General features: G+C 42.5%; 1 protein-coding gene across 3 annotated transcripts in view; it reads right to left on the bottom strand.

Annotated features, from left to right (window-relative positions):
* The window catches only part of Tmeff1 (transmembrane protein with EGF like and two follistatin like domains 1), an 80,981-nt gene that overhangs the window by 46,683 nt on the left and 8,448 nt on the right, over nucleotides 1-25,850 (bottom strand). For 2 of the 3 annotated variants that reach the window (XM_021199791.2, XM_029539907.1), the window contains exons 2-5: nucleotides 14,455-14,564; nucleotides 8,212-8,341; nucleotides 4,273-4,299; nucleotides 2,013-2,112 (exon numbers count right to left, since the gene is read on the bottom strand). In XM_021199791.2, the coding sequence (XP_021055450.1) occupies nucleotides 2,013-2,112; nucleotides 4,273-4,299; nucleotides 8,212-8,341; nucleotides 14,455-14,564 (367 nt within the window). The remainder of the gene's footprint in view (nucleotides 1-2,012; nucleotides 2,113-4,272; nucleotides 4,300-8,211; nucleotides 8,342-14,454; nucleotides 14,565-25,850) is intronic. The other variant, XM_021199792.2, reaches the window with a different exon arrangement.

The following is a 25,850-nucleotide window of genomic DNA, read 5'->3' as shown; positions in this document are numbered from 1 at the left end:
CTCTGTCTCTCTCTGTCTCTGTCTCTCTCTCTCTCTCTCTCTCTCTCTCTCTCTCTCACACACACACACACACACACACAGCTGCCCCACCATGCCGTGTCATTAGTGGCATCTGAGGGAGGACAGCACAGTGTCTGTTCTGGAGATCGGCACCATCTCTCTCTGTCCTATGGACCACTGTCTTCTTTGGATTAAACAAACAAACAAACAAACAAAAACAGTTCTCCCACATCAAATCACTGTAATGGACATAAACGAAGACCAGTCCTGTAAACAATGTGTGGAAACAACACACATTAAGATTTCTGAAGTCACCAGGTGGTTGTGGCACATGCCTTTATTTCCAGCTCTCAGGAGACAAAAGCGGGCTCTGTGAGTTCAAGGCCTGCCAGGTCTACAGAGTGAGTTCCAGAACAGCCAAGGCTACACAGTGAAAAACCTGTCTCAAAAGACAAAACAAAAAAAAACACAACAAACAAAAATTCTGAAGTCACTTTCCTATATTCATTTATACCAAGCATCTAATTTTACCAAATGCTACCCAAACAGTTGATAGTGTGCTGCTAACATTGAAAATGGTATGGTCTTGAATTCTAAACTCACTCTGGGCATTAATGCTAATTAATACACTATTTTGATGAAAGACATTTAAGCACTGAATAAAACACAGGATCTGAAAGCACAAAAATAATATACAAAAGGAATAAAGTACAAATCTCTATAAAATGAGTGTTTTTGACTATGCACTAGAGGAAACAGAAAATGAAGAAGATACATCTAACTGTCAGGTCCTCATGTCAGTATCAAAGCTTTGAAAATCAAATATGCACAAATTAAGCACTGTAGGGAAAGGAAAGAACAAGGTAGGAAGCACGCAAACATGGTTCTGATGAAAGGAGAACTCAGCCTGACGGCTGACAGGTGCCAGCTTGTCGCTGTTCTACCAAACGTACTTCTTGCAGGGAACGGGTGGGAAACCATTGAGACTGTTAGCCATTAAACTCACCTTGGCGTAAGCAGGACATGGAAAAAGAAACCACAGGAACTACTAAACCGAGATTTATAAGTTTCGATTATACAAAATAGTTAATACAGCTACATTTTTGAGGGTTTCTTGAATTTTCCTGGATGCACGAAAACATATTACGTTTTTGCATAAAACTGCAAGAGTTCTCGAGAAACAGAAGCTGTGCATTATAGATACTAGCAGAGTGGAATGGAACAATTCAACAGTTTTCATGAATAAATCATTATTAATATACACAATTTTAAAAAAAATAAACCCAAAATATTAAGATTTTATTTACAAAGCTTTTCTTTGTTGTACAGAAAGTAAAGATGTTGTTACAATCGCAGTGTAACTGGCAACCAGGACGGTAACTCACCAATCACGATACAGCAAGAGTCTTACACGAAAACCTAACAACGTTTACAATTTTGTTGGGGCAAAGTCCCCAGGCTTGGTGGTGGATTACCAAGGGGCTAATGGAGGAAGGCGGAATGTCGTGGGAACTATTCTTTGGCTCTTTGGGTGGGGGTGTCCTGGGGCTTGTATCATAGCTACTTTTTTAAAACAGGTACCAAAATTATTTTTAAAGGACACGGCTAGAACTCAAAAACTGTAAATGGATTCTCATTCTAAACATTTAAACAGTTATTGTACCAACAGCAACTTAAAGTGAGGCAGTCAGACTAGCTAAGGGGACTAGCTAAGGGGACTAGCTAAGGGCAACAGTGAGAACGTTAAATACGCAGAGCCGGGCGTGGTGGCACATGCCTTTAATCCCAGCACTCTGCAGGCAGATTTCTGAGTTCAAGGCCAGCCTGGTCTACAAAGTGAGTTCCAGGACAGCCAGGGCTATACAGAGAAACCCTGTCTCGACCCCCACCCCCCAAAAAAATAAATAATAAAACGTAAGTACGCATGCGCAGAGCCTCCAGGCCCGGGTAGACTTCCTGCATGGCGGGGGACATGGCCCAGAAAGCAATCCGCACCTTCCCCCACAACTCACCCAACGTTCTCCGCATCCTCGTCACACTCAGCCTTGTACTTGCACGGTCCACACTTGGAATGTTTCCTGTGAGCCCCTGCTCCTGAACCTTCCTCCTCTGCTGAAAGAGAAAAGTTCATCTTTCAAGCAGAAGTTGGGATGGACCCTTTCCAGACCTTCTTCAGGAGCCATTATCTTCTGTTGAAGGAAAATGCGCCCAAGGTTCTGGAGATAGTCACTTCTAAAAAGCCCTCAGAGTTAGAGGCAAAAACCGCTGCTGCTACTGAACAACATATCCCGAAGACACAGCGAGGTTAGCAGGAGAATTTCTTAGGCTGTGTGTGCTGGGACAATACGGGAGGTTCAATAAATGCATTTCTAAAGAATTGCCCTTTAATACTGAGTAGAAGAAAATAATTCTCCTCGCCCAGCAGCCTGTGGAGGCTGACTGGCACAGACATGCTGGAACACAGCCCGCGAGACCGTATTATCATCACCTCCCTTCACACCAGCTCCACACCCAACTTTCTAAACACACAAAAACTCACTTCACAGTTAAAAGAAATATTTGTCTCCGATTCAGAATGAGGAAAGGGACGCTCTTACAAGTCCCTCTTCTCTAGTTGATCCACTTAGCATAGACAAAAATACACAGATGTAGAAAACTTTGAGTCTCCTATTTCCCAGCCACAAAAGGAGCACATATCATTGTCCACAAAAGAACTCACAGCCCCCAGACAAGGGCAACCTGTACGTGTGGGCCTCAACTAGAGTGGATATTTGCAGCTCTCTCAAAGAAGGCCAGGAGGTCAGCTGTGAGGAAGGTGTCTGGCCTCGAGGGACATGGTACATGGTAGAATTCGTATCAGGGAGCCAGTCACGAAGAACTCGTCAAAAGGCATGTCTACAGAGGGCGCCTAACCTTCCCAGTGTCTGCTATCTGCTCAGTCTGGGAATACTCGAACACAAATGAGCACCCAAACAGATTGCAATAATAATGATAGTTAATGATTCTGAGACTTCAGAACCAACATGAAATCCGGCATGACTGAGCTAACCACTGAACTTTCCAATGCATGCTCCCTTGAAGGCTGACAACAGCCTACATTCTCAGCTAAATAGCCAGGACTGTATTATATTGGCAAATCTGGGGAACATCTGAGGCTCCTAATGGAACAGGGATCGCAGGGACCAGGCCACATGATCTCTTAAGATCCTTTCTTGCTCTCAGATCTAAAATTCATGAAGTTAGCGTTCACACATGATTACAAAGCTCCAGCTTAAACATGTCCACTTAAATCAAATCCTATTGTTCAGTAGCTTTTATCATTTTCTTTCCAGCTGAAACTCCCATTCTTGAACTCCTCCCCATAAGTGTTCTGTTCTCTACAGTCCTTCAAAGTCCCTTCCACCTCAGAAACTTAGGGAGTCTATGAGGAAGGGGCAGCCTGACACAAGGTTTCATATGGTTAGGATCATAATTGCAGCTTATACTTGGGCTGAATTTTTCCCAGTGAGTGGTCTTTTAACATATCCTCAGGGTACCTCAAATATTATTTTGCATAGAGTAGACAGTAAGATTTACAGCTTCATTAAACATGAGGCACATTAGTCATCCTCGTCCTGGCCCTGCAATGCTATTACCAAATATGACATCAGAAATCATTTTTCTCTGAAATAAAATTTAAAACAGAAAAATTTTAAACTTTTAATTTAACTCTTAATTCCACCAGAGCTGATTTGTGGGCTTTCTCTTCTAGATACAACTTACTCTAGATTTAAAAAAAAAATCTTTATGACTTACGATTAAAAAAAAAAAAACTGGAAGCAAATAAAAGAGATTTCAAAGTTCTGTTTCATGATAAAAATCACTTGTATGGACAATCCTGAGTAGAAGTCAGCTTGTGTAGCCTGAATTTAAGAGGAGCTATAATGGGTCCCCTTCAGTCTCACAATACGCCTTCGGTGAAAACACTGTGGAGCAAAGACTGCCTGAGATGTCAAGGAGAGCCAAAGTAGCCCTGGTGGCCAGGGGACAGAGCTCCCTGTACGCATGGCAGTGGCATGGCGGTGGCGTAAAGCCCTTGAGCTAGGAACTTCAAATGAGGGAGCCCTATGGTGCCAGGATTTTACCTCAGCATTGTTAAATATCAAAGGAAAACAAAGGCCTTCAGAGCTATCTGAGCTGGACATGGAGGACCACGCCCGGAATCCCATCACTTGAGAGGCAGCCTGAGCTACAAATGTACTCTCTCAAAATGGCCAAGTAACTGAAACTCACCTCCTTCTCCGGATCCAGAGCCATTATCTGAGAAGAGAAACAACAAATGTAAATATTTCTCCTGGAAATTCTCTTTTCAGATAGTATCATTTCTTATCAAAAAAAAAAAAAAAAAAAAAAAAAAACGGTGGCATCCAGGATCATATGTTCCTTTTCTCCCATTTCTGACAGCTAAGTTTATTTTCATATGTCTGCTTTAGGTTGCAGAGTAACATAACCATCAGTCTTTCTTGTATACTGAATACAGTTCTTACATCTCAGAAGGCAGCTGGCCAGGAAATACCCAGATCCCGTGTACCAAGACTAAAAGATACTACAAACAGCTACACAGAAATGATTAGCCCTCTCACTTAAAAGGTAAAAGGAAATTTTAATTTTGTTAGGGCTGGAGAGGAGCTGAAGAAACTGCTTCTAGTAGAAAGATAAAGGCTGAGCCTGGCTCCAAGTCTTCCTAATCAAGTTTGTGGATACAGACCAGAGGCCAAAGGCTTAAAAAGAAAAATCCCTAAGGTTTAGCAAGAAGAACCTCAGGGTCGAATGTGCATAGTAATAATAAAATTAGCTTCCTCGAGGAAATCTATTCAGGATAAATCTCAGAGAGAGAACAGCCTAAAATGTAACTAATGTACAATTTTTTTTTTTAAATTGTAGTACTGGAAGCCGGGCGTGGTGGCACACGCCTTTAATCCCAGCACTTGGGAGGCAGAGGCGGGCAGATTTCTGAGTTCGAGGCCAGCCTGGTCTACAAAGTGAGTTCAGGACAGCCAGGGCTATACAGAGAAACCCTGTCTCGAAAAACCAAAAAAAAAAAAAAAAATTGTAGTACTGGGCCATATATATACTAGGCAGTTTTATTTTGTAGGGCTGGACCTTGTACATACTAGGCAATCACTCTACCACTGAGTCACACTCCAAACCCTAAGGTTTTATTGTATAGGACTGAAAATTTCAATATATAACACAGAATGAAAATAGAAGATTCTGTCATATCATCATCAAGGAAAATTAAAAATAAAACAGAGATGGCAGGTGAAAGTTTTGACACTTTAGTCAGGACTCTATAGGAGACATGCTACCTTGGCCCCTGGGAATTGATTCTATTCTTCAAATCATCTCTAGAATGGAAGCTAATACTGAATACCAGTTCTTCCCTCCAACCTCCACCAGAAACACATCAACAGGGGGATTAGAAAGCACACATGCAGGCAGTGGCAAGTGCATGGGCTCTGTGTGCAAAGCTTTCAGTTGCATTCTGTTTTGATTTAACCAATCGTGTCAGGCTGTCTCCTGAAAGGAAAGAGGGGAAGAATGGAGGAATGGAAGATGAGGAGAAGGATTGGGATTCAATCTGTAAAAACTTATGAAAGCCTAACCCTTAGTTTTCTTAGGAAAACTAACCCTTCTCCCTTTTATTCCATGTTCGTTGATTGGACACATATTAAGTTCCAAGGGCTGTAATAAATTACAGTGATAAGAAACACATTCCAAGTACATGAGACACTCACTCTAAACCTTGTTTTCAAGCTGTGTCCATTTTTAATGGATATTTTAAAACCTCACAACTTCCTTGGTCATTAAGGATTTCTAAATACGGGAGCTGTAGAGATGGCTCAGCAGTTAAGAGCACTGACTGTTCTTCCAGAGGTCCTGAGTTCAATTCCTAGCCAGGAACCACATGGTGGCTCACAACCATCTGTAATGGGATCCAATGCCCTCTTCTGGTGTGTCTGAAGTGAACAACACTGTACTCGAATATATAAAATAAATAAATCTAAAAAAAATAATCCCTAAATAAATTAAAAACTGTAAGTACTCTGATAGTACAGTAGTTTTCCTTATTAGAATTTTATCAGTGGTACACACACACACACACACACACACACACACACACAGAGTCCATCTCAGCCCTGAGAAGGTGTTTTGCTTCCCTAGACAGGACACACAGTCTCCTGGCTGAGAAAGCACCTAAGTGGCTGTAAGCAAGCATATCGGGTAAGTGAAATGCGGCATGCTACATGCATAGATAAACAGACGATAAAACAAACTTCCTAGAGAGGTCGGAAAAGGACTTCAGAGTAAAGCCTAAGATGGGATTTTTCTGAGTAATTGAAAGAGAAACTATTTCAAACTCTTAGAATAGGACACCTCTAAAGACTAAAAACATGAAAACACTCGCCCAGTCAGCAAGCAACAAAATCAAGTACCTCACCACCTCGGTATTTCTGAGCTCACAAAGCCCAGAGGGCGGATATCCATGTAATGATCTAGAGAAATGGAGTTATCCAGTAATACCAGAACTGGGCAGACAGAGACAGACCCTGGGAGCTTCCTGGCCAGACAGTCTAACTATACCACAGATGTGGTGAGACCACACCTCCAAGAAATAACGACGAGAAGCTGGAAGTTCACTCAGTGATTAGGAGCATTTGCTGACGTTACAGAGGACCTGGGTTTATCTCCCAGCAACCACAACTCTAGCTCTGAAACATTAATTCAACACTCTCTTCTGACATTCTAGAGCTCTGCACAGATGTGGTACAAGCAGGGGAAACACTCATATACAAAAATAAAATAGTAATAAAGGAAGATAGCAGATGTCTCCCTCTGGTTTGCCATGCATCCACACATAGAGGAGTTTACCTGAATCCATGCATCATGCATGTTTATATCACACACTCAGACACACAAATGAAAAAAACAAGATCAGTCATGTGACTTAAAATGAAAGCTTTGGGTCAAACTGTGTTAGAGGAGCTACAGTCTAAGATCGGTGACATCCCACTTAGGGGATGAAGCTGCGATAAACCCCAGAGCCAGAGCTCGGCTTGCCCGGCTGACAGTGCTCCCTGAGGAAGTAACACTGTCCGTGAGTCCTTGGAGAAGACAGCTGGACGTTCCATGTTTGGACCTCTCCCAGAATCTGCCCTATGCATCTCTGCTTTGGACAATTTTGAGTATATCGTTTCCATGCAATAAATCATAACTATAATAGCTTTTAGTGAGTTTTATGAGCCCTTCTAGGAAATTATACCTGAGGGCAGTTTAGGGAACTTCTTGCACTCTAACTGGTAACATAAGTGATAGCAGTGTTGGGGACTATGCCCACTAACTTAAAGTTGGTCCTAAAACCTTCACATAGCAAGAGCGAGAATGCTAAGCGCCCTAATGTACTGTGAATAGAGTCACCACCAGCTTCTGTCTTTACCACTGGCCCCTACACAGTACCTCTAGTTACAGTACCTAACCTGCACAGACACCTTCACACTCAAACACACATAGGCAGCCCACATTACAGCCTCCCAGGAGCCAGCCACCACCAATTCAAGGAGAAAGGAGAGAGCAAATAGATGGCTTGAGGTGACAGATGGGAAAGAACAAAAAACTTGGAAAGAGATCAACCTGACATGTTCATAGAGGCTTTCTAGAGACAACCATCTCAAAAGAGAGAGAGAGAGAGAGAGAGAGAATGGATAGATGGATGGGTGGATGGATGGGTGGGTGGATGGGTGGATTGAGAGAGAGGTGTGTGTGGATGGGTGGATGGATAGATAGATAGATAGATAGATAGATAGATAGATAGATAGATGGATAGATAGATAGATAGATAGATAGATGGATAGATAGATAGATAGATAGATAGATAGATAGATAGATAGATAGATGGATAGACAGACAGACAGACAGACAGATACCTATTTTATGCCAGTTCCCAATTCCAAATTATATCAAGCAAAGGATATATGAAGTCCCCACATAAAACATGCAGTCAACAGGCATACAGTCAATACGAAAATCACCTCAAGTTAAGAAACAGTAACATAAAATATGAATAAAACCCTCTCAGTCACTACCAATCCCTGTAGCAATGTAAGCCCAACGCTTCTGGCTAAATCCTCTCTTTAGAACGTGTGGCAGAGTCATTTCTAACATCATACATACCAGAGTAGCAAGGTCCACGTGCCACCACTGTTATGTCTTTCTGGTGCTTGCAAGCAGCCCTCCTGAGAAAACACTCATTCTGGTAAGTGTCCCCGTTTGATCCACAGACAGGGATGTAATTTGTATGGCACTGCAGAAAACAAAAATACACTCTCAGAATGAGGCATGAATATTAATGGCATAGCTCACATTCATCAACACAAAAGCATAGCATTATGACGTTCTTCTACTGCTACAACAGGTTGTCCCTGTGTTTTACTTTAACAAAGAAGACCTGCCTCTTCTCATGCCTTTTCTCACGTTCATAATGAAAACAACCACCCTCGAGTGAAACTGGACTTCCCTGTGCAATCTACTTTATTTGCTAAGAAAAGCCATAGAAACATTAAGAGGAAAGTCGTGACGATGATTATAAAGAGCTACTTAGGTGATGTCACGTTATCATTAAAATTCATTTACTCAATACCTCTGGTAGGAAAAGTCCCCGGGGAAGAAACAGAGGAGATACAAAGACATTAATGCAGTCTCTGTACTCAGAGATTTTATTTATAATCCTGTTAGAATCGGGGAAAAATTTCAAAGCTAAATCGTGTTCCAGAGCAATTAATCAAACAGACAGTATGATGCCTGATCTCTAGCATTACAGTGAGGGTGCTTAAAGAAAACCTCATCAGAGAACGTGGGATTTGAACCCAGCACTGAAGGACAAACAGGAACGAGGCAGATGAAGAGAAGCAGTCATGAGATCTGAAAGATGACACTGGCTCTGATGCTAAAAGAACCTTAGAACTTCTATACGTCAAAAATAGCACCAATGGGGGCTGGAGAGATGGCTCAGAAGTTAGGAGCCTGTTCTGCTCCTGCAGAGGACCCGAGTTCAGCTCCCAGCCCACAACTCTCAGCTCTGAGCGGCTCACAACTGCATGTAAGTCCAGCCACTCACGTTTGGCAGCTCACAACCACCTGTAAATCCAAGCACTCCAACATCTTCTGGATCCCACGGGCACCTGCACATACCCACACTGAGACACATATGCATGCACGTGATTTTAAAATGTTCAAAATAAATCATTTTTTAAAATAGCATAAATGAAGTTTCAGAAATCTTCATTACGTAAATAAGAATGGTGTAGATGTTCTTTTAAAATAGGTCAAAGTATTTACAGAAAAATTAGAAACAGACAACTAATATATAAAAGTAATTGACTTTCATTAGCAATCAGGGTTGTATACTGAGAAGGAGAATGAGTGGGTAGGGCTTCACTATAGCCCACGCTATCGAGGAACTCTCACCTACCTGAATTCACCTGCCTAGTGCAGGGATTACAGGCATGGGCCACAGTGTACCATCTGCCCCTTTTACTTTTTTTTTTTTCTTTGAGACAGGGTTTCACTGTGTAGCCCTGGCTGTCCTGGAACTCACTCTGTAGACCAGGCTGGCCTCAAACTGAGAGATCCACCTGCCTCTGCCTCCCAAGTGCTGGGATTAAAGGCGTGCGCCACCACTGCCCAGCTCAGTCTGCCCTTTTTAAAAAGTATTATTTATCCATGACACTGAATGCAAATTTAAAAAAATAAATAAATAAAATATAGCAAGAAAATACATTGCTTTCATAGTCTAATTTAGAAAATATGCATAAATTCTAGAAGAATTTTTACATTATTATATCTTTAATTTTCTGTATATCCCAAATTTTCTGCAATCAACAAGATATACTTTTACTCTTACAAAAGATAAGTGGTTGGCCTTGGTGTCTGAAGTATAAATATAGGATATTAGCACAACTCAGCAACCGCTAGCTAACGAAATATTTTATAACCAAGGCGATTTTACTCTAAATTCAATATCAGCAAAATCTTACACAAACTTTTATTAAAATTAAATTTTTATTTGGAGAGCTTTGTATATGAAACTGCTTATGAATATTTTTAATCCAACTTCATTATAAGTAGATATAAACTCCTGAGTACTACACTGTCTTCTAACATAATCATTCGAAAGCGTGTAACTGATGAAATATTTATATCATAAATGACCTTTATTTTTCTTTTATATTAAAATTATGAACCACAATTCATTTCTTTAATCCTGTGTTTTGTAGGCTACACCGTGAATTTCATTTAAAGGTAATAAAGAAATGGAACGTAAGTTATTGGTGATTGAAAGGGTTTTGAGTCTGATAGGACTAGAAATCTTAACATTTACAAAGCAATATCCCAGTAAGCAATGGGCAGCAGCTTTAAATGTCCTATGGACTTAAATAGTCTAACAACCAGGGAAGCCCAGGATGATGTCAGAGGCAGGGCTCTGGCCCATCACCTGTGTGAAACCAGCACACTTTCCCCCTCTGTCTAAAGCTAGTGTCATAGAACCTCCCAAATAATGTCATTACAAGGACTAAGTAAGGTGTTTCTATTCAGCCACAGCAAATTCTTAGCAAATACGAGCTGTCACAGCTGTAGCTACTGTCATTTCTAAGTCTTGAGTTCTTGTGCAGGAGCACAGCTAATGAGTGCAAGAAGAGTCACAGTTGCTCCCGGTGATGTACTTCAGACACCCTTCACACATTATTCAGAGCCTGGCCCGTAAGTCACTTGGTGATAGTGAGCAAGGGTCCTTACATCCCTACAACCGTCCAGGAGCCCACACCTCAGAGCGAACCTGAGATGAGGAAGAAGATCTGTTGTCTTCATCATTCTTTGTTTCTAGGGTCTCTCTTGGAAGCCCAATATGCTTATGGACAAAGGAAGAGCTCTGGGCAGTTTTACAGCATTCAGTGTCATCCCCTGACCCTGGACCCTCTCCCTAACCTCTAGTCGGCCACCTTCGGTGAGGGATAGGAATTGCCATTACTTGTGATTCTGGTGGTAGTGCCAGATGTCTGAATGATACAGCACTAAACAGCCCTGGAACTCTATCCATTCAAGCACTTCTTATATACCCACTATGTGCCAGCAACTGTTTGGATCACAGCAAAATAATAAAATAAAGTTCCTGGGATAGTTCATCTTGATTGTCAACTTCACTGACAGATGATTGATTGATTGATACCTAGAAGCATATGTCTGGACATGTCTTTAAGAGGATTAATTCAGGGAGAAAGGCCACCTGAATATTGGTAGACCCACCCAACAGACTGGGGGGGGGGGGTTAGAGAGTAGGACAGTGTACTGGATATCTTTGTGTCAACTTGACACAGCTGGAGTTATCACAGAGAAAGGAACTTCAGTTGGGGAAGTGCCTCCATGAGATCCAGCTGTAAGGCATTTTCTCAATTAGTGATCAAGGGGAGAGGGCCCCTTGTGGGTGGTGCCATCTCTGGGCTGGTAGTCTTGGGTTCTATAAGAAAGTGGACTGAGCAAGCCAGTGGAGGCAAGCCAGTAAAGAACATCCCTCCATGGCTTCTGCATCAGCTCCTGCTTTCTGACCTGCTTGAGTTCCAGTCCTGCATCCTTTGGTGATCAACAGCAGTTTGGAAATGTAAGCCAAATAAACCCTTTCCTCCCCAACTTGCTTCTTGGTCATGATGTTGTACAGGAATAGAAACCCTGACTAAGACAGACAGGAAGAAGCCCCACAAGCACCGGTTCTTCCTCTGTTTCCTGGACACCATGATGTGAAAGGCTCTTATCCGTCACACCATGAAGGATGGAACTTCTAACAATGTACCGCAAAATAAAATACGCCTTCCCCCCCCCCCCCGTGTAGCTGTTTTGCGTGGGTGTTTCGTCACAGCAAGGAAAAGTAGGGGTAACACAGCAATGATGATTAATTTCACGTGGCAACCTGACTAGGCCTTTGCGTGTCCAGATTAAAAGTTATTTTTGGATGAATCCGTGAGGGCAGTTCCAAACGAAATTTGCAGTGGAGTCAGTGAACCAAGTAAAGCAGGCTGCCCTCCCCAGGACACATTAGCCAATTTGTGGAGGAACCAAATAGAATAAAATGGCGGAGGGAAAGCTTCCCTCTGACTGTACTGAGGTACCGTCCTCAGCCGTCAGCTTCCAACAGGGTCTTACACCACTCTGTTTCCTGGGTCTTAAGCCCTTGACAGATTGTGGAACTTCTCACCCCCTTCACTCAAATAAGCTGACTCCTCATTAATCTCTTTCTCCATCGCTCTCACACAGTCATGTACCCTGTAGTATTTCTGTGGGAAACTCCAATACAAAGGTCTAGTAAGAGCAAGAGGAGCTACTAAGAACAGATACCAGCACAGGAAGATGGGCTACAGAACTCTAAATCTGACAAGGGAAAATGAAAATTAGGGGAAAGTCAGAGACACTAAGTTTTAAGGGGAAGATGTAGCACTAATAATTTTTCTGTGCATATCATTAGTGAGCGACTTTGTTTATATAACTAGAAAGATAATGGCTTTTATGAACCAACTAACAAAACATGCAGTTACCCACAATTCTACTTTCTGTGAAAATGAACCTAAATCACGCCCCCAGAAGCTTGTATTAGCACTGAAAGCATGCAGAATTATAACCCATCTTTGGAGCAATCTGATTATCACTGTTAAGATTTACACAGCAGAGAGCTAGGCCTAATGCACATATCAAGTCATTGTTTTTAAGCTGCCAATAATTTAGGTTTTATGAACAGATCCATAATATCACAGGAAGACAGCAGAGCAATCAAAGGAGAGACCCCTCCGCGGAAGGACAAACCCCGCGGTAAGCCTTTCAGCAGTTTGCCCTGCAAGGCAAGGAACCTGTCTTTAACCAACTTTACATCCAGCTGAACATCACACACAGCAAACCTAGAAAAGCACCTTCTCATCTCGCTTCCTCGCTTGTATGTCTCTTCTTGCTTTGCCATGGGTTAAGAACCAAACGATTTAAGACAGATCACGGAAAGGTATTTTTCTTTAGCTGTTGAAGGACATTGAAAAGGCTACTTTTTAAAAAATAATCTTAAAAAAAAAAAAATCTCAAGGGCTTACAAAAAACCCGTAGGAAAACAGAATATAAAATCAGCTCCATAGAAATGAAAGAGGCCCATGGAAAGGCAGGCACAGAAGGAACTGGTATCCCCCGGCCAATAGGCAGCAAGAGTGTGAAACCAGCCAAAGAGGCTAACCAAGCTCTGAAGAAAGTGGCTATTGTGGAGCCTGTCTCACAGAAACGCCACTCTGTATAAATGAATGAAAAGTCTCTTTGACCCCAGAACCTGACTGGTGGTCAGTAGCGCTGCCCCTAACTACCCGTCCCTGTGTGTGTTCACTAACAGAGTACCTAGCCACCCGATCCTGTGGAGAGTCACTAGCAATGTACCCAGCTAGCCATACCTGTTACTTCGACTGGATTCTCTCTCTACTCCTTATAATGGAAATAAACATCATGATGGTTCATAGTAGTCAAGGAAGTTTCAAACACGAGTGCTCTTACTGTCCATGTTCTTACGACACCTTCTAAGTATGAAATGCACCTCTGTTCAGATGGGATACTGGTGAGGGAATAATTCTTAAGGACATAGATTTGTCTGAGGTCACTGGGTTACCAGAAACACTCACTCAGCTAGAAACCATATACCTGGTTTCTGAACCCTTTCCTCTCCTCATAATTCAAAATGGCAGCAAGAGTGTAAGCGAAAACTAGACAAGCTCTTTCTATACTTCATGCCCAATTCTGGGAGGCCATCTACAGCTAGATTATAATTTATTTTTTAAAAAACAGGGACAATGGAGAGTAACAGTCTCTACCTCTTTTGCTTTTCACACAGTAACAACACAACTAAAACCCAAATGAAAATGCTAAGGCGCCATACTCTTGGGTTACAAATCTAATTTTAAGGCACCATACTCTTGGGTTGTGACTCTAATTTCCAACCCATCTCTGACCCTGATTCTCCCTGAGGTTCTAACTCATCCTAGTTCTAAAGAGGTACAGTGGGGGAGGGGAAAAGCCAGGTTAACAGGAAAAAAAGGGGGGGAAAATCATGTCACCCTGTTAACCAAGAGGCTCTCCCTTGGCACCTCCTCTTTCCCTACCACGGCAAAGCTGACTCTTGGCTATTTAACATGTTCCCACGCATGTGCACACCTATCATGGTCAGTGTGTCCTCTTTAGTTTCTGAAATGAACCACAGAAAGCACAAGGACTTCACCTGGCAAGAAAGAACCAGTGGGCTGGGTGCTAAATTCCTTCAGAGCTCAAGGTACTACATGCATTTTATTTGAGGAATGTCAGCTTATAAAACGGGCAAGGGTAAAATTAAGTTAATTTTGGTTTTCTCACCTGAAACTGGCATGCACATTTCAAACCATCTCCATCTTCTTTGCAGACACCTCCATATTTACATGAGGATTCATCACACACTCTGACGTCAGATTCCCGAAGATTTAATTCTGCAAGAGAGGAAAACATTGTTTCATGTGTATACACAGCCATACACATATACCACACACGTACACACACATGCATGCATACACACACACACACACCCCACAACGTACACAGATTAATTAAAAGCACAAATGTACTAGGCATCTCATTCACAATATAAAAAAGTTATGGTGCCAGAGAGATGGCTCCTAAGTGAAGAGCACCTGTTACACAAACATGAGGTCCAGAGTTCACATCCCAGCACCTACACAATAAGCCAGGCATCTTACTACACCTGCAATCCCAGACAGGAGGATCTCTAGGGCTTGCTGGCTTCCAGCCTACTGAGAAAAATGTAAACCCTCGGTTTAGGGAGAGACCCTCAAAGGGAGAGTTGGAAATGGATAGAAGTCACCAGCACAGATGTGTGTATTTATTCACACACACAAATACATAAATCCTTTAAAAAGTAAATAAAAACAGAAAAGCAAGTTCCTGTCAAAATGTTCAGAATACCCCAAAGAGAATCTTAAGCTATATCCCCAAAAGAAACCTTACCACAAAAGAACCTCAAAATGCTAGGTCTTAACACAATTTCCAAAGATGATCTATGGAGTTGTTCTATTTAGGGTTGCTTAACACAAGATAATGTTGTGAATGTCTTGATAGTTTCGACTCTTTGCCTGGTGAGTGACTCAATTTTAAGGCTAACAAATAATAAAGTTTACATCATCAGTATTCATTTCAGGAAAACAATTTTAGTTACAAAGAATTATAAGAGTAACTTCAATTTCATTCAGTTGGTAGGTATGGAACATTTATAAACATAAAATTAATGAAATTGAAATTTTCTCTCCCATTAAAACTTTCAAATGACCAAACTGATTAAAGTTACCACCCGGAGCAAAGTCAAGCACCGAATTCACTCCTGCCCCAAGACTGTCAGCCCTGCACTGGAAGCAGCACATTCAAGTTCCTCAGAAACCATTCCTGGCTTCCGGGTTAGTGCTAAGTCAAGTGGAACTGGGTAAGAATCACTGGATGCATTTTCCTTTCTTCCCATTGGGAACGAGAGCCACAACAAATGCACAGCCTCAAACTGTAAACAAATGTCTGTCTTAAAAACCATCTCCACATAGTCATGGGCATGTACATTGAGGAGCAAGAAGATCCAAAACTAATCTCTGGCTGGCTGCAGTGCAGAAGAACTCTAAGAAAAGTACAAGATGTCTTCTGCACTCTGCACCATGAGGTAGGTCCTGGCAAGCAGACCCACTTCCCCAGCAACCCACCATCCCTGGTTTTCAAAGCAGGGTTCAAAAGACTCCAGCGTCTGGTGGCTGCTACCTAGCGGCATCTCACTGGCCTTCCCAAGTCATCTGTTTGCACCCTCGGCAAGGGTGTCTACAGTGTGCCACTTCTGAGAGCTGGTAACTGGGGAACTGATTCAACAGTTCTTACATGAATCAACACTTTGAAGCACCAAGTCGTGGGTTAGGGTAAGAACAGTGTATATGCCTGTGGGTTACAGTTATTTTTTTTTTCTTTGTCTTAACTGGTCTCAAGGTCACAGCAACATTTTGCACTTAAAACAAGACAGCCAATACAGTACTTTTACTGTTCTGTTCTGCAAACCTACCTACAGAAGATGGGGTCTAAGTTCTAGCTGGAACTGTAAGTCTTGGGTTCTTGGCTCTCCTCTTCCAATTTTTGTTTGCCTTTCCTTCCCTCCTTAAAAATACATTGAGCTTTCAAGAATCCTTAATATAGGCCTTTTTTTCTATATCTAGTCAATAAAAATTTATAACAGGTCCATTTCCAAATACTTCAAGTTCTAAGCTCCAGACCCTAAGAAGATCCTGTTGTGCATAGTTAGAGCTACCACCATACGCACAAAGATAAACGAAAACCATCAGCTCAAGATGTCAACACAAAGAAAGTGTCAAGAGTCCTGAGGCTACCACACCACACTGCGTCCACACCTTGCAATTACTGTTGTAAAAATAAGCAAATGACTGTATTTATTTTTAAATTCAAGCCCTCTTCATATAAGCCAGGTCACATTAAGTATTATCCGGATAACGGAGACAAACACTGTTAAGCAGAAGGCTTAGATCGTTGTGCTTCCTCGTACATTTCTGCATGTGTCAAAAGCATCACAATTTCTGGGTTCTCTACTTCCTAACTAGCATGCCGACCAAAGACTTAGCTCAAACTCAGTGCAGGACTCTGTCCTGGAGAAGAGGGCACTCCGTTCGCAACCTGTCAGCAATGAAGATGATTACACACCTGCCTTCCTTTGAGCCCAAAATGGAAGCTCAGCAAAATGGATGTGCTCTCAAAAAATAACCTCTCCAAAGAAAAAATATTATACACACACACAAGCACTCAGAGAGTGGCTCAAAATAAAAACAGTTTGCTCAGGTTGCCAACCTGCTCATCATCCATTCTCATATATTGTGAAACCTGCCTCCGATTTCACTCACTTTTCAAGGCTGCGAGACGATGCACAGGAGGGGCAGGGACCCTGCTTAGGAGGAACTAGCACTGCCAAGCGCAGGTTGTTGGCACCACTTAGAGGTTCAGGGTGCAGTTCAAACCAGAACTCAGCAGCCCTCCAGATGATACATACGGCTTTGTTACCACCTTTCCAGCACACAGAAAAAAAGTCCTGTTTGTCTAGTACTCATGGAGAACCAAAAGGGACTAAATTCCTTAGTGTGACCAGAGAATTTGGGCTTCTCAATCTGGGCTAGATATTTGGGGGAGATTATTGATCATCACTGAGCCATCTTGAGCAGTGACAGTGTTGAGTGACATTTCTGGCCTCTATTCCCCTAGCTGTGACAAGCAAAATGCCTGCAGACTTTACCAAACGTCCCCTGGGGAGACAAGATCGCTCCCAATTGAAAACCGCTGTGAAAATGAAATCAATGGCTTTGCACTTTATTCTTCTCTAACAAGGGTGTCCAGCCCTTCAGCACTGGGACATGATGTCATCTATAAACCATGCTGGGCCACATTCATGGCTATCCTGAGGACACGTGCATCCCTCGGGTCGCAAGTAAGACACACCTGCAACGCAATCGCTATAAGCAGTAACCGCCAAGCGCCTAACATTACTAGAAACGTTTTCTATTTCAGAAGAGGGTCCTATGTAGAATGTTATAGCAGGCTAAGGTTCAGAGTAGAGGTCCCACATATTGTACTGACTTAGTGTCCAGTGACAGAGGCTTCCTCAACCTCTCAGGTACCTGACTTCCTACACCTTCCTATAAGGGCATTTTCTGTAAAGTCAACAAAATCTCATTCTAATGATATGACAGTCTTTTTTTTTTTTTCTTTTAAGTCTGCCCTTTTTCTGGCATTTACTTATTTGGGGGAAGGGCATACCACAGTACACAAGAAGTCAGGAGACAACCATTCTACATGGGTTCCTATGTCATAAAACTTGTCAGCAAGCACCTTTGCCCACTGCCCCATCTCACTGACCCTCCAATCCTTTCCTTGACCCTTCTACAGCAGATGACACGGTTTCCCTCCACTTCTAGAATAATCTTTATTATTCTCCAACTCTGACCAATTCTCACTTGATCACCCTTTCTCTCGCTCTCGCTCTCGCTCTCTTTGTTGTTTGCTGTTGTCTACTTTGTTTTTTTTATTTTTTGTTTTTTGTTTGTTTGTTTGTTTTTGAGGCAGGGATTTCCTGAGTAGCCCTTGCTATCCTGGACTCGATTTGCAGACCAGGCTGGCTTTGAGAACTCAAGAGATCCTCCTGCCTCTGCCTCCTGAGTGCTAGGGTTAAGGGCGGGTGTCACCGCCTCAGGCTCCTTTCTTCTTTCTGTACCGTCAAGTTCAGGACAAGACATTCCTAACTTCCCAGACTAATCAAGGTGTGTCCTTCTCTGAAGCCTACAGACCAAGGCCTGTGCCACAAGGAACCCTCCAGGCTTCTGTCACGATGCAGAACGCCAGAAAGTCCTCAGCTCCCGTCACAGGAGGAGCTGTGTTTCTGTGACAGTGTCACCCGACCTAGCTAAGCCCATATACTCACTGCTGCAATTATGTCGCCTCAACATTTCCTAGAAGTGAAAAATCAATTGCTCCCATGAAAGCTAAACTAGGAGAGTCGGAAGAAGTGAGCTACTTTAGAAGCAAATGGACTCACGCTTGCAATTATGCATCTAGAGGTCTTTAGGTTCCTTTTCAAAGGGATGAGAAATGGAATCTGTAATTAACACATGATGAACATGCTTCATTCAAGGAGGAATAAACCATTCTCGGGGGAAATTCTACGCCTGCTTTCAAAGTATCATTTAATAAATATATATTTTTAAGTGAAGATGAACTATACCATGCATTTCTGCATTTATGGATCATTTTGTGATTCCTGACTCAGAGCAACTTTCTCGAATCTCAGAACCCCACTGATCCATACAAATGCATTCTGTCTTGGGTGGTCCATCACTCCCTCCTCTCTGGATCGTTCCCTGGCAGCATTCTCTACAACACTGCTGCCCTTCCTTCTTCACCCAGTCTGCAGGGCACTGCAGGAAAGACCCTCTCCTCAGGACGGCTTCCTGAGCCTCCTCAACACAGGAAGCTGTCACTCATCGCAGGCCGACGCCCCAGCTGATTCCTCACAAAGCATATTCAAACATGTTACCTTTTCTTCAGAAACACAATTCAACGGCTTTATAATCTCCTGTCTACAAGTCACTTGTATTTGGGCAAAACATCCTTTCTCAGAAAAGCGCAGCCACTCAAGCAACAGGGTCCTGATAGGTAGCTTCATTCCCTCAAAGAATATTCTGGAATATGCGCCCAGCTGTCTGCTGAGCAAACCCTATATAGACCCTATATATGCTAAAAATTAAAAATGTGGAAAGGTTAAATAGTTACAATATTCCCCACCTGAAACACTGTAGTACAGCAAGGGAATATTATGTACCACTTTAAAGATTTATTTTATATAATACACAAATAGTTCGTAAAGGCTATGTGAATGTTTAAATGAAAAAGAACATAAAACTATACATACATGTAATTATATTTTTATATGTATACATGAAAGACCAGCTAGGGAAAAAAAATGGTAACAGTAACTGTTTTCTGCCAGTTCAACAATGAGTGACTTTTTCCTCTTTTCAGGTTTCTATATTGGTTATTATTTAATTGGGGGAGGGGAAGTGATGGCTCAACGTGATTTCAAATCAAACCAGAGGCATCATGAGCAAAATTGTGATGGGGGGGGGGGTGNGNCAATGAGAGCCAAGTTCCCATGCTTGGCCTTTTTGATTCAGTGAGATAACCTGTTCAAAGCAAAAATGCCTATAGAACACATAGACAACAACAAAGATCAGCCCATCCCTAGATATGACCTCAACCCCTAACCCCTCTGAGAGACGCCTCTAATGACACAAAGGCTGAAAAGATAGTCAGGGTAAATCAAGAAATAGATGTAACTGTTAACTTCAAGCTCCAGCAAATCACAAGAATTAGAAATTAAATTTCTTTCAGCTTATTTGCTAAATTAACATTATCACAGTGCCTATCTATCTCCTATGGGGCACAGAGACAGAGAAAATGAACTTAGTATTCCATAATGCAAATGCAGCCTACATTGATATTAAAGTGCCTAACAACAGAGGTGACTACAACTTCTCTAAGCTACATTTAAATGAAAGAAGCTACTTGGGTGCCATTCTTATTGTATTCCCATCATTTGGCATGCTACTGCCAAACTAGCTTCCCTAAATAACACTTCAATCCCATCAGTCCTCCACCTCCACCACCACAGGGTCCCATGCTGCCTGCTTCAGTACTAAATGCCTGTGTGAGGATGCTCCAGGCAAGGTGACAGGGAGGACACGGTCTATTATGAAATAATAGACCAAGATCCCAAGCTGAGTGGCGGAAAAACACCAGCTTCTAGTCAAGGATGCGGGACAGCAGTGGTCCCTCCACTTCCTACCTCCAGGGTACTGACACTAGCTTCGAAAGCCAGTGTATTTTCCTCTCACAGATACATAAAGTGATCTATTATGGTGCTTGTTAAAAATAATGATGACAAATCTCCACATTTCCTGACACAATACATTAGCCTTATTAGCTTCCCCACCCCCATATGCACAAAGACTGGTAAGTGTAGTCTAATAAGTTTCTACCACTACATACTCAATGGCAGTGAGGTTACCTAACTAGCACAAAGCCCCAGGTTCAAATCTCCAATGCCACCAAAAGTACAATAACTGAGTTTTTCTAGTCCAACCTTTTATAACACCTACAAAAGAATTCCCCAGGGCTGGGGAGATGGCTCATTATGTGAAAGCACTTGCCATGCACGTGGAGACCTGAGTTGGAGCCCCCAAAACCCATAAAAACCAGATACACAGGTCAGACTTTGTAATGTCAGCTATTCTGACGGAGATAAGAGATAGAGACAGGAGAGCCCCAAGCTCACAGGCCAGGTAACCTGGAACACACAGGGGAAAACCAGATAAGGGACTAGGTCTCAAATGTGGAGAGGGACACCTGAGGTTGTCCCCTGACCTCCAAGAAGGAACCGTACCCCACACGAACAGATATGTGCCCACATACAAAGCTTGAAAGAAAAACATGAACGACAATTCTTTCCTGGGGTAACTGGGACTGGCAGTTCATGACCACAGTATGATTCAAGTTTCTTCCTGAAGTGACAGGCATGTTCTTAGGAAGTGGCAATGACATTGGGCGGGCATATAAAGGCCACTGAACTGCAGATTTTAGATGGCAAAGAAGGTATCACCCCTTCTGTAAATCAGATGAAACCATCACACTACTTAATATGGGAATCTGAGACAGATAACAACTGTGCACGATTACGTGATGCTTAAGGCACAGCCTGGTATACCATCTCCAGTAGACTCCTGGCTTCCTTCCCACTATCAGCTGTGTAATCACAGTAATGAACCCTCTGTACAAGGGAGACAGGACCTCTCTTAAGATGTCGGTAGAGGATTACAGATATGGAAGGACCTCCGAGCAGCATGTACCATGCGAATGTCTCACTCTCCATTGCTATCAGCGCCTGTGCCGGGGAAAGGTAAGAAAGCCAAGCATGGAGCCAGCTAGGAGAACATTCCAGCAAACCTCTCATGGCCATATATATAAAATCTTGTCTTCATCCTTTTACCAAACAATTTCATGTCTAGAAAATTATGACATTAAAAAAACCAAAATGTAAACATGTGAGAAGGGATTTCCACATCTATCCTTCCTGTTGTTTCTGTTTTGACGCTGTCTAGCTGTGCTGCCCAGGGCTGTCCTGGAATTCTGAGGCTCGAGTGATGCTCCAAGCACAGCCTTCCCAATGGCTGGTCCGTTTGCTCTGCCTCCACATCAAAGCATGCTCGTCCTTTCAAACAACACCCCAAGTATCCATCTGCTAGGAATTAATCCAATAAACTGTGTATCCATCTGTTAGGAATTCATTAAATAAATTATTGATAAAACGTTACCCAGATACTAAAGTACGTGAAAGAAGACCCGTGGGCTGGAGAGATGACTCAGTGGTTAAGTAGACTCACAACTCCTGCAAGGGACCAGAGTTCAGTTTCCAGCACCCGTGTCAGGCAGCTCCCAATCATCTGTAACTCCAACTCTAGATGATCTGACACCCTCTGCTGGCCTCCTTGTAAACATACACACACACACACACACACACACACTCTCTCTCTCTCTCTCTCTCTCTCTCTCTCTCATACAGATTCATACACACATAAAATGAATCATTAAAAAGAAGACAAAGAACCATCAAAAAATTAAAAAGAGAAAAGCAGGATATAAAATGATATAAAATAGCACATAGTCATACACTCATTTTTACTTTGCATGTGCATTTGCTTACATATGTGTTTTAGAATTTTCCTACCTCACTTAATATACAGCCTACTTCAAATTTTTTCAAAAGTTAATAAATCTGGAGAGATAGCCCAGTGGTTAAGAGCACAGACTGATCTTCCAGAGGTCATGAGTTCAATTCCCAGCAACCACAGGGTGGCTCACAGTAATGTCATCGGATCCATCTGTAATGGGATCTGATGCCCTTTTCTGGTATGTCTGAAGTCAGCTACAGTGTACTCATATACATTAAATAAATTAATTAATTAGAAAATTAATAAATCTGAATATACAGATATTGGTATTGGTTCTACTTCTAACCTCTGCTCCTTAGTGTCTGTAACAACACTAAGCAAAATAGGAGGTAGTGAGAACCCAAGAACTCACCCACAGAGACAAAAATCTATGTAAAAACAGCCTGAAAATTGGCACTAGAGAACTTGGTATTAACAGCTTTAAAAACAAACAAAACCTTTTGAGACAGGGTCTTACTATGTAGCCTCCACTAAAGTAGAACTTGCTATGTTGAACAGGCTATCCTCAAAGCCATAGAGATCCACCTGCCTCTGCCTCTGCCTCTGCCTCTGCCTTTCTGCCTCTGTGCCTCTGCGCCTCTACCTCTCTGCGCCTCTGCCTCTCTGCGCCTCTGCCTCTCTGCCTCTGCCTCTCTGCCTCTGCCCCTCTGCCTCTGCCCNCTCTGCCTCTGCCCCTCTGCCTCTGCCCATCTGCCTCTGCCCCTCTGCCTCTGCCTCTGCCTCTGCCTCTGCCCCTCTGCCTCTGCCCCTCTGCCTCTGCCTCTGCCCCTCTGCCTCTGCCTCTGCCTCTGCCTCGAGCGCTGGGATTAATCATTTTAAAAAATAAATAGATCTGAATAGGAATGAAGCTTAACAATATATGAAGCCACCTAACCAACAAAAAAAATATAGACTGAAAAGAACTTATGACTCAAACATGTAATTCTAAAATCCAAGAGAGTACCACGCCAAGTTCGTAAATCCCTTATCTGTCTCTGGAGAGAAGCTAATAACAGACTTAATAGTAATACATAAAAATAGCTCTGTTACAAGGCTTTTAACCCCATATTTCAAAAGGCCTCAATGGGTTGAAGTCACCACCTCACCAAATTTAAAAAGAAATTTACATTTTTTAATTCATTAAGGAATCTACATATTCGGGAAAAATGAAAGCCAACAAATACCAAATTAAGTGAAGATGACTGGTTGTAATAAAAAATAAAAATACTGTGAAGAAGTAGAAGATTCGGGGAGGGGGAGGGTCATACAGGCATCACAGCCAGGCTAACCTCCAGCCCTTAGCTTTGGCTGCCTTTGCTATAAGACAGAAAAGTTCCTGTTGCCCCCCCCCCCAAGCCATACCCCAGGTCACTGAACCTCTGTGACATTTCCCAGTGTCCTCAGATTAACGTCTCTCTGCTTACTCCTTACTGGGAAGGAGCTTTCTTCCCTAAAACTCCGTAACACTAACAGATAGGAAGTTTCTTTGGGGGAGGGACAAAAATGATTACAATGTTGACAGAACCTGTGTTTATATTAAAATCACTGCATTGCATAATTTAAGAAAAAAGAAAAACGATAGCTTGGCATAGTGGTGCTACACTGTAATCCCAGTACCCGGGAAGTGCGGTCAGGCCAGCCTTGGCTGCAGTGGAACCTCATCAAAGTTAAGTCAGTAGCAGAGCACTGTGTCGACAGTACCCCCCACCCTGCCCCGCCCCCGTCACTATCCCCAAGGCCACAAACACAAATGATGAGGAGCAGCGCACACATCATGACAACGACGACGACCACAACGTCATCTGTGAATGGGCTGAAGGCCTACAAGAGCTGAATGTTCCATATCCTACTGGAAAAATAAATCCCAACTCTGAAAACTAAGAGATCAATGCAGAAATGACTGGATATTACAACTTGAGAAAAGGCTTTAAAATGCCCTACAAAGGGGTATAAGGTATAAACAAAGTCAGAAAGTACATGAAATTATCAAAGTTTAATGTACATTTCCTAAACAGAATAACAAAAATTCCTGTTGAAAAACCTGTGCCATATTTGGAGGTTTCAATATTTTATTATCAGAAGGCAGAATAAAGATTAAATATACAGGACTGCTAGGGAGGGAGCTGGCTTAGTCAGTGAAGTGTTGGAAACATGAAGACCTGGCTTCGGATCCCCAGCACCCTCGCAACAGCTGGAGTGGAAGTGGGCATCTGCATGTCCAGCACAGGAGAAGCTGAGGTGGGTGAACCCCTGCATCTTCATAGCCTATCCAGGCTATACATGTGAACAAGGACACATCCATACTGTACACCACACACACACACATACACACACACACACACACACACACACACACACACACAATTGATATACAGACCTCATACAAAGAATGAATTGGCGGCCGGAGGAGTGGCTCAGTGGTTAAGAACACTGCTGCTTCTCCAGAGGACCTGAATGCTGTTCCCAGCCCCCATGGCCAGAGGCTGACAATGGGCTCTAACTGCAGCTCCAGGGGAACCCCCACTCTCTTCTGGACCTGATGGGCATCTGCAAGCATGTATACACATCCGCACATTCATACAAACAAAACAGACCTTCAAAAAGCAACGTGTGTCTTCCCCTGCGCGAGGAGCCAGTTTGGTAGAGCTAGGTTCATAAAGGAGAGACAGGGACAGATAAATGGAGAAAAGAGTGGACACACAGAGCGAGAGCAGCTGTGGGAAGACTTCGAGAGACCTCTGCTAGAGAATGTGGGTGCACTACAACTCCCTCTTCCGAAATTAAGAATTTTTAGTAGTTTAGTAAAATAGAGATTGCCATGGAAAATGAGAAGACAAGGAATTTTTTTCCTAGAGTGTAAATCTTTCATAAACTTGTTCAAATCACGATGTCCATATCCACCTACTTTTAATAAACTCAAACCTAGAAAATCTATACAGCACATTCTCAGACCATAGCACAAAACCGCTAAGCAAATTAAGACACCTGAGTTCATGTACTTTATAACCAAAGTGGAATGTAACCATAAATGCCTCAGTATTTAAAAAAAAATGAATGTAACAAATTTAGAAAGGAAAGCAGAAAAGGCAAAGTGTAAAAGGAAGAAGTGCCAAGACAAGACTCAAGAAAAGCAGGGGAAATAAGTATGATGAAAATACCATGGGGAGCTTAGGGAAAATGTTATAAACAGATAGCAGAGTAAGTTCCAAAGACAAAGAAGAGGGTTCAAAATAAGGATGAAGATCAGGAAGGGAGAGAATCCTGAGTGAAGCGGCTCTTCTTGCTTCCCTGAAACACTGCACTGGCCACTGACGAGCAGCCCCTTCCTTTGGGAGAGAAAGGAGAAGACACTAGCCTGGATGTGAGGAAAGGTCACACACAGGAGGGGTGTGTGTGTGTGTGTGTGTGTGTGTG

This window comes from Mus pahari, chromosome 6 (genome assembly GCF_900095145.1).
Source record: "Mus pahari chromosome 6, PAHARI_EIJ_v1.1, whole genome shotgun sequence".
In the NCBI taxonomy this organism is placed as follows: Eukaryota; Metazoa; Chordata; class Mammalia; order Rodentia; family Muridae; genus Mus; species Mus pahari.
The sequence above is the reverse complement of the archived record's forward strand: the minus strand, read 5'-3'. Positions and strand labels throughout refer to the sequence as shown.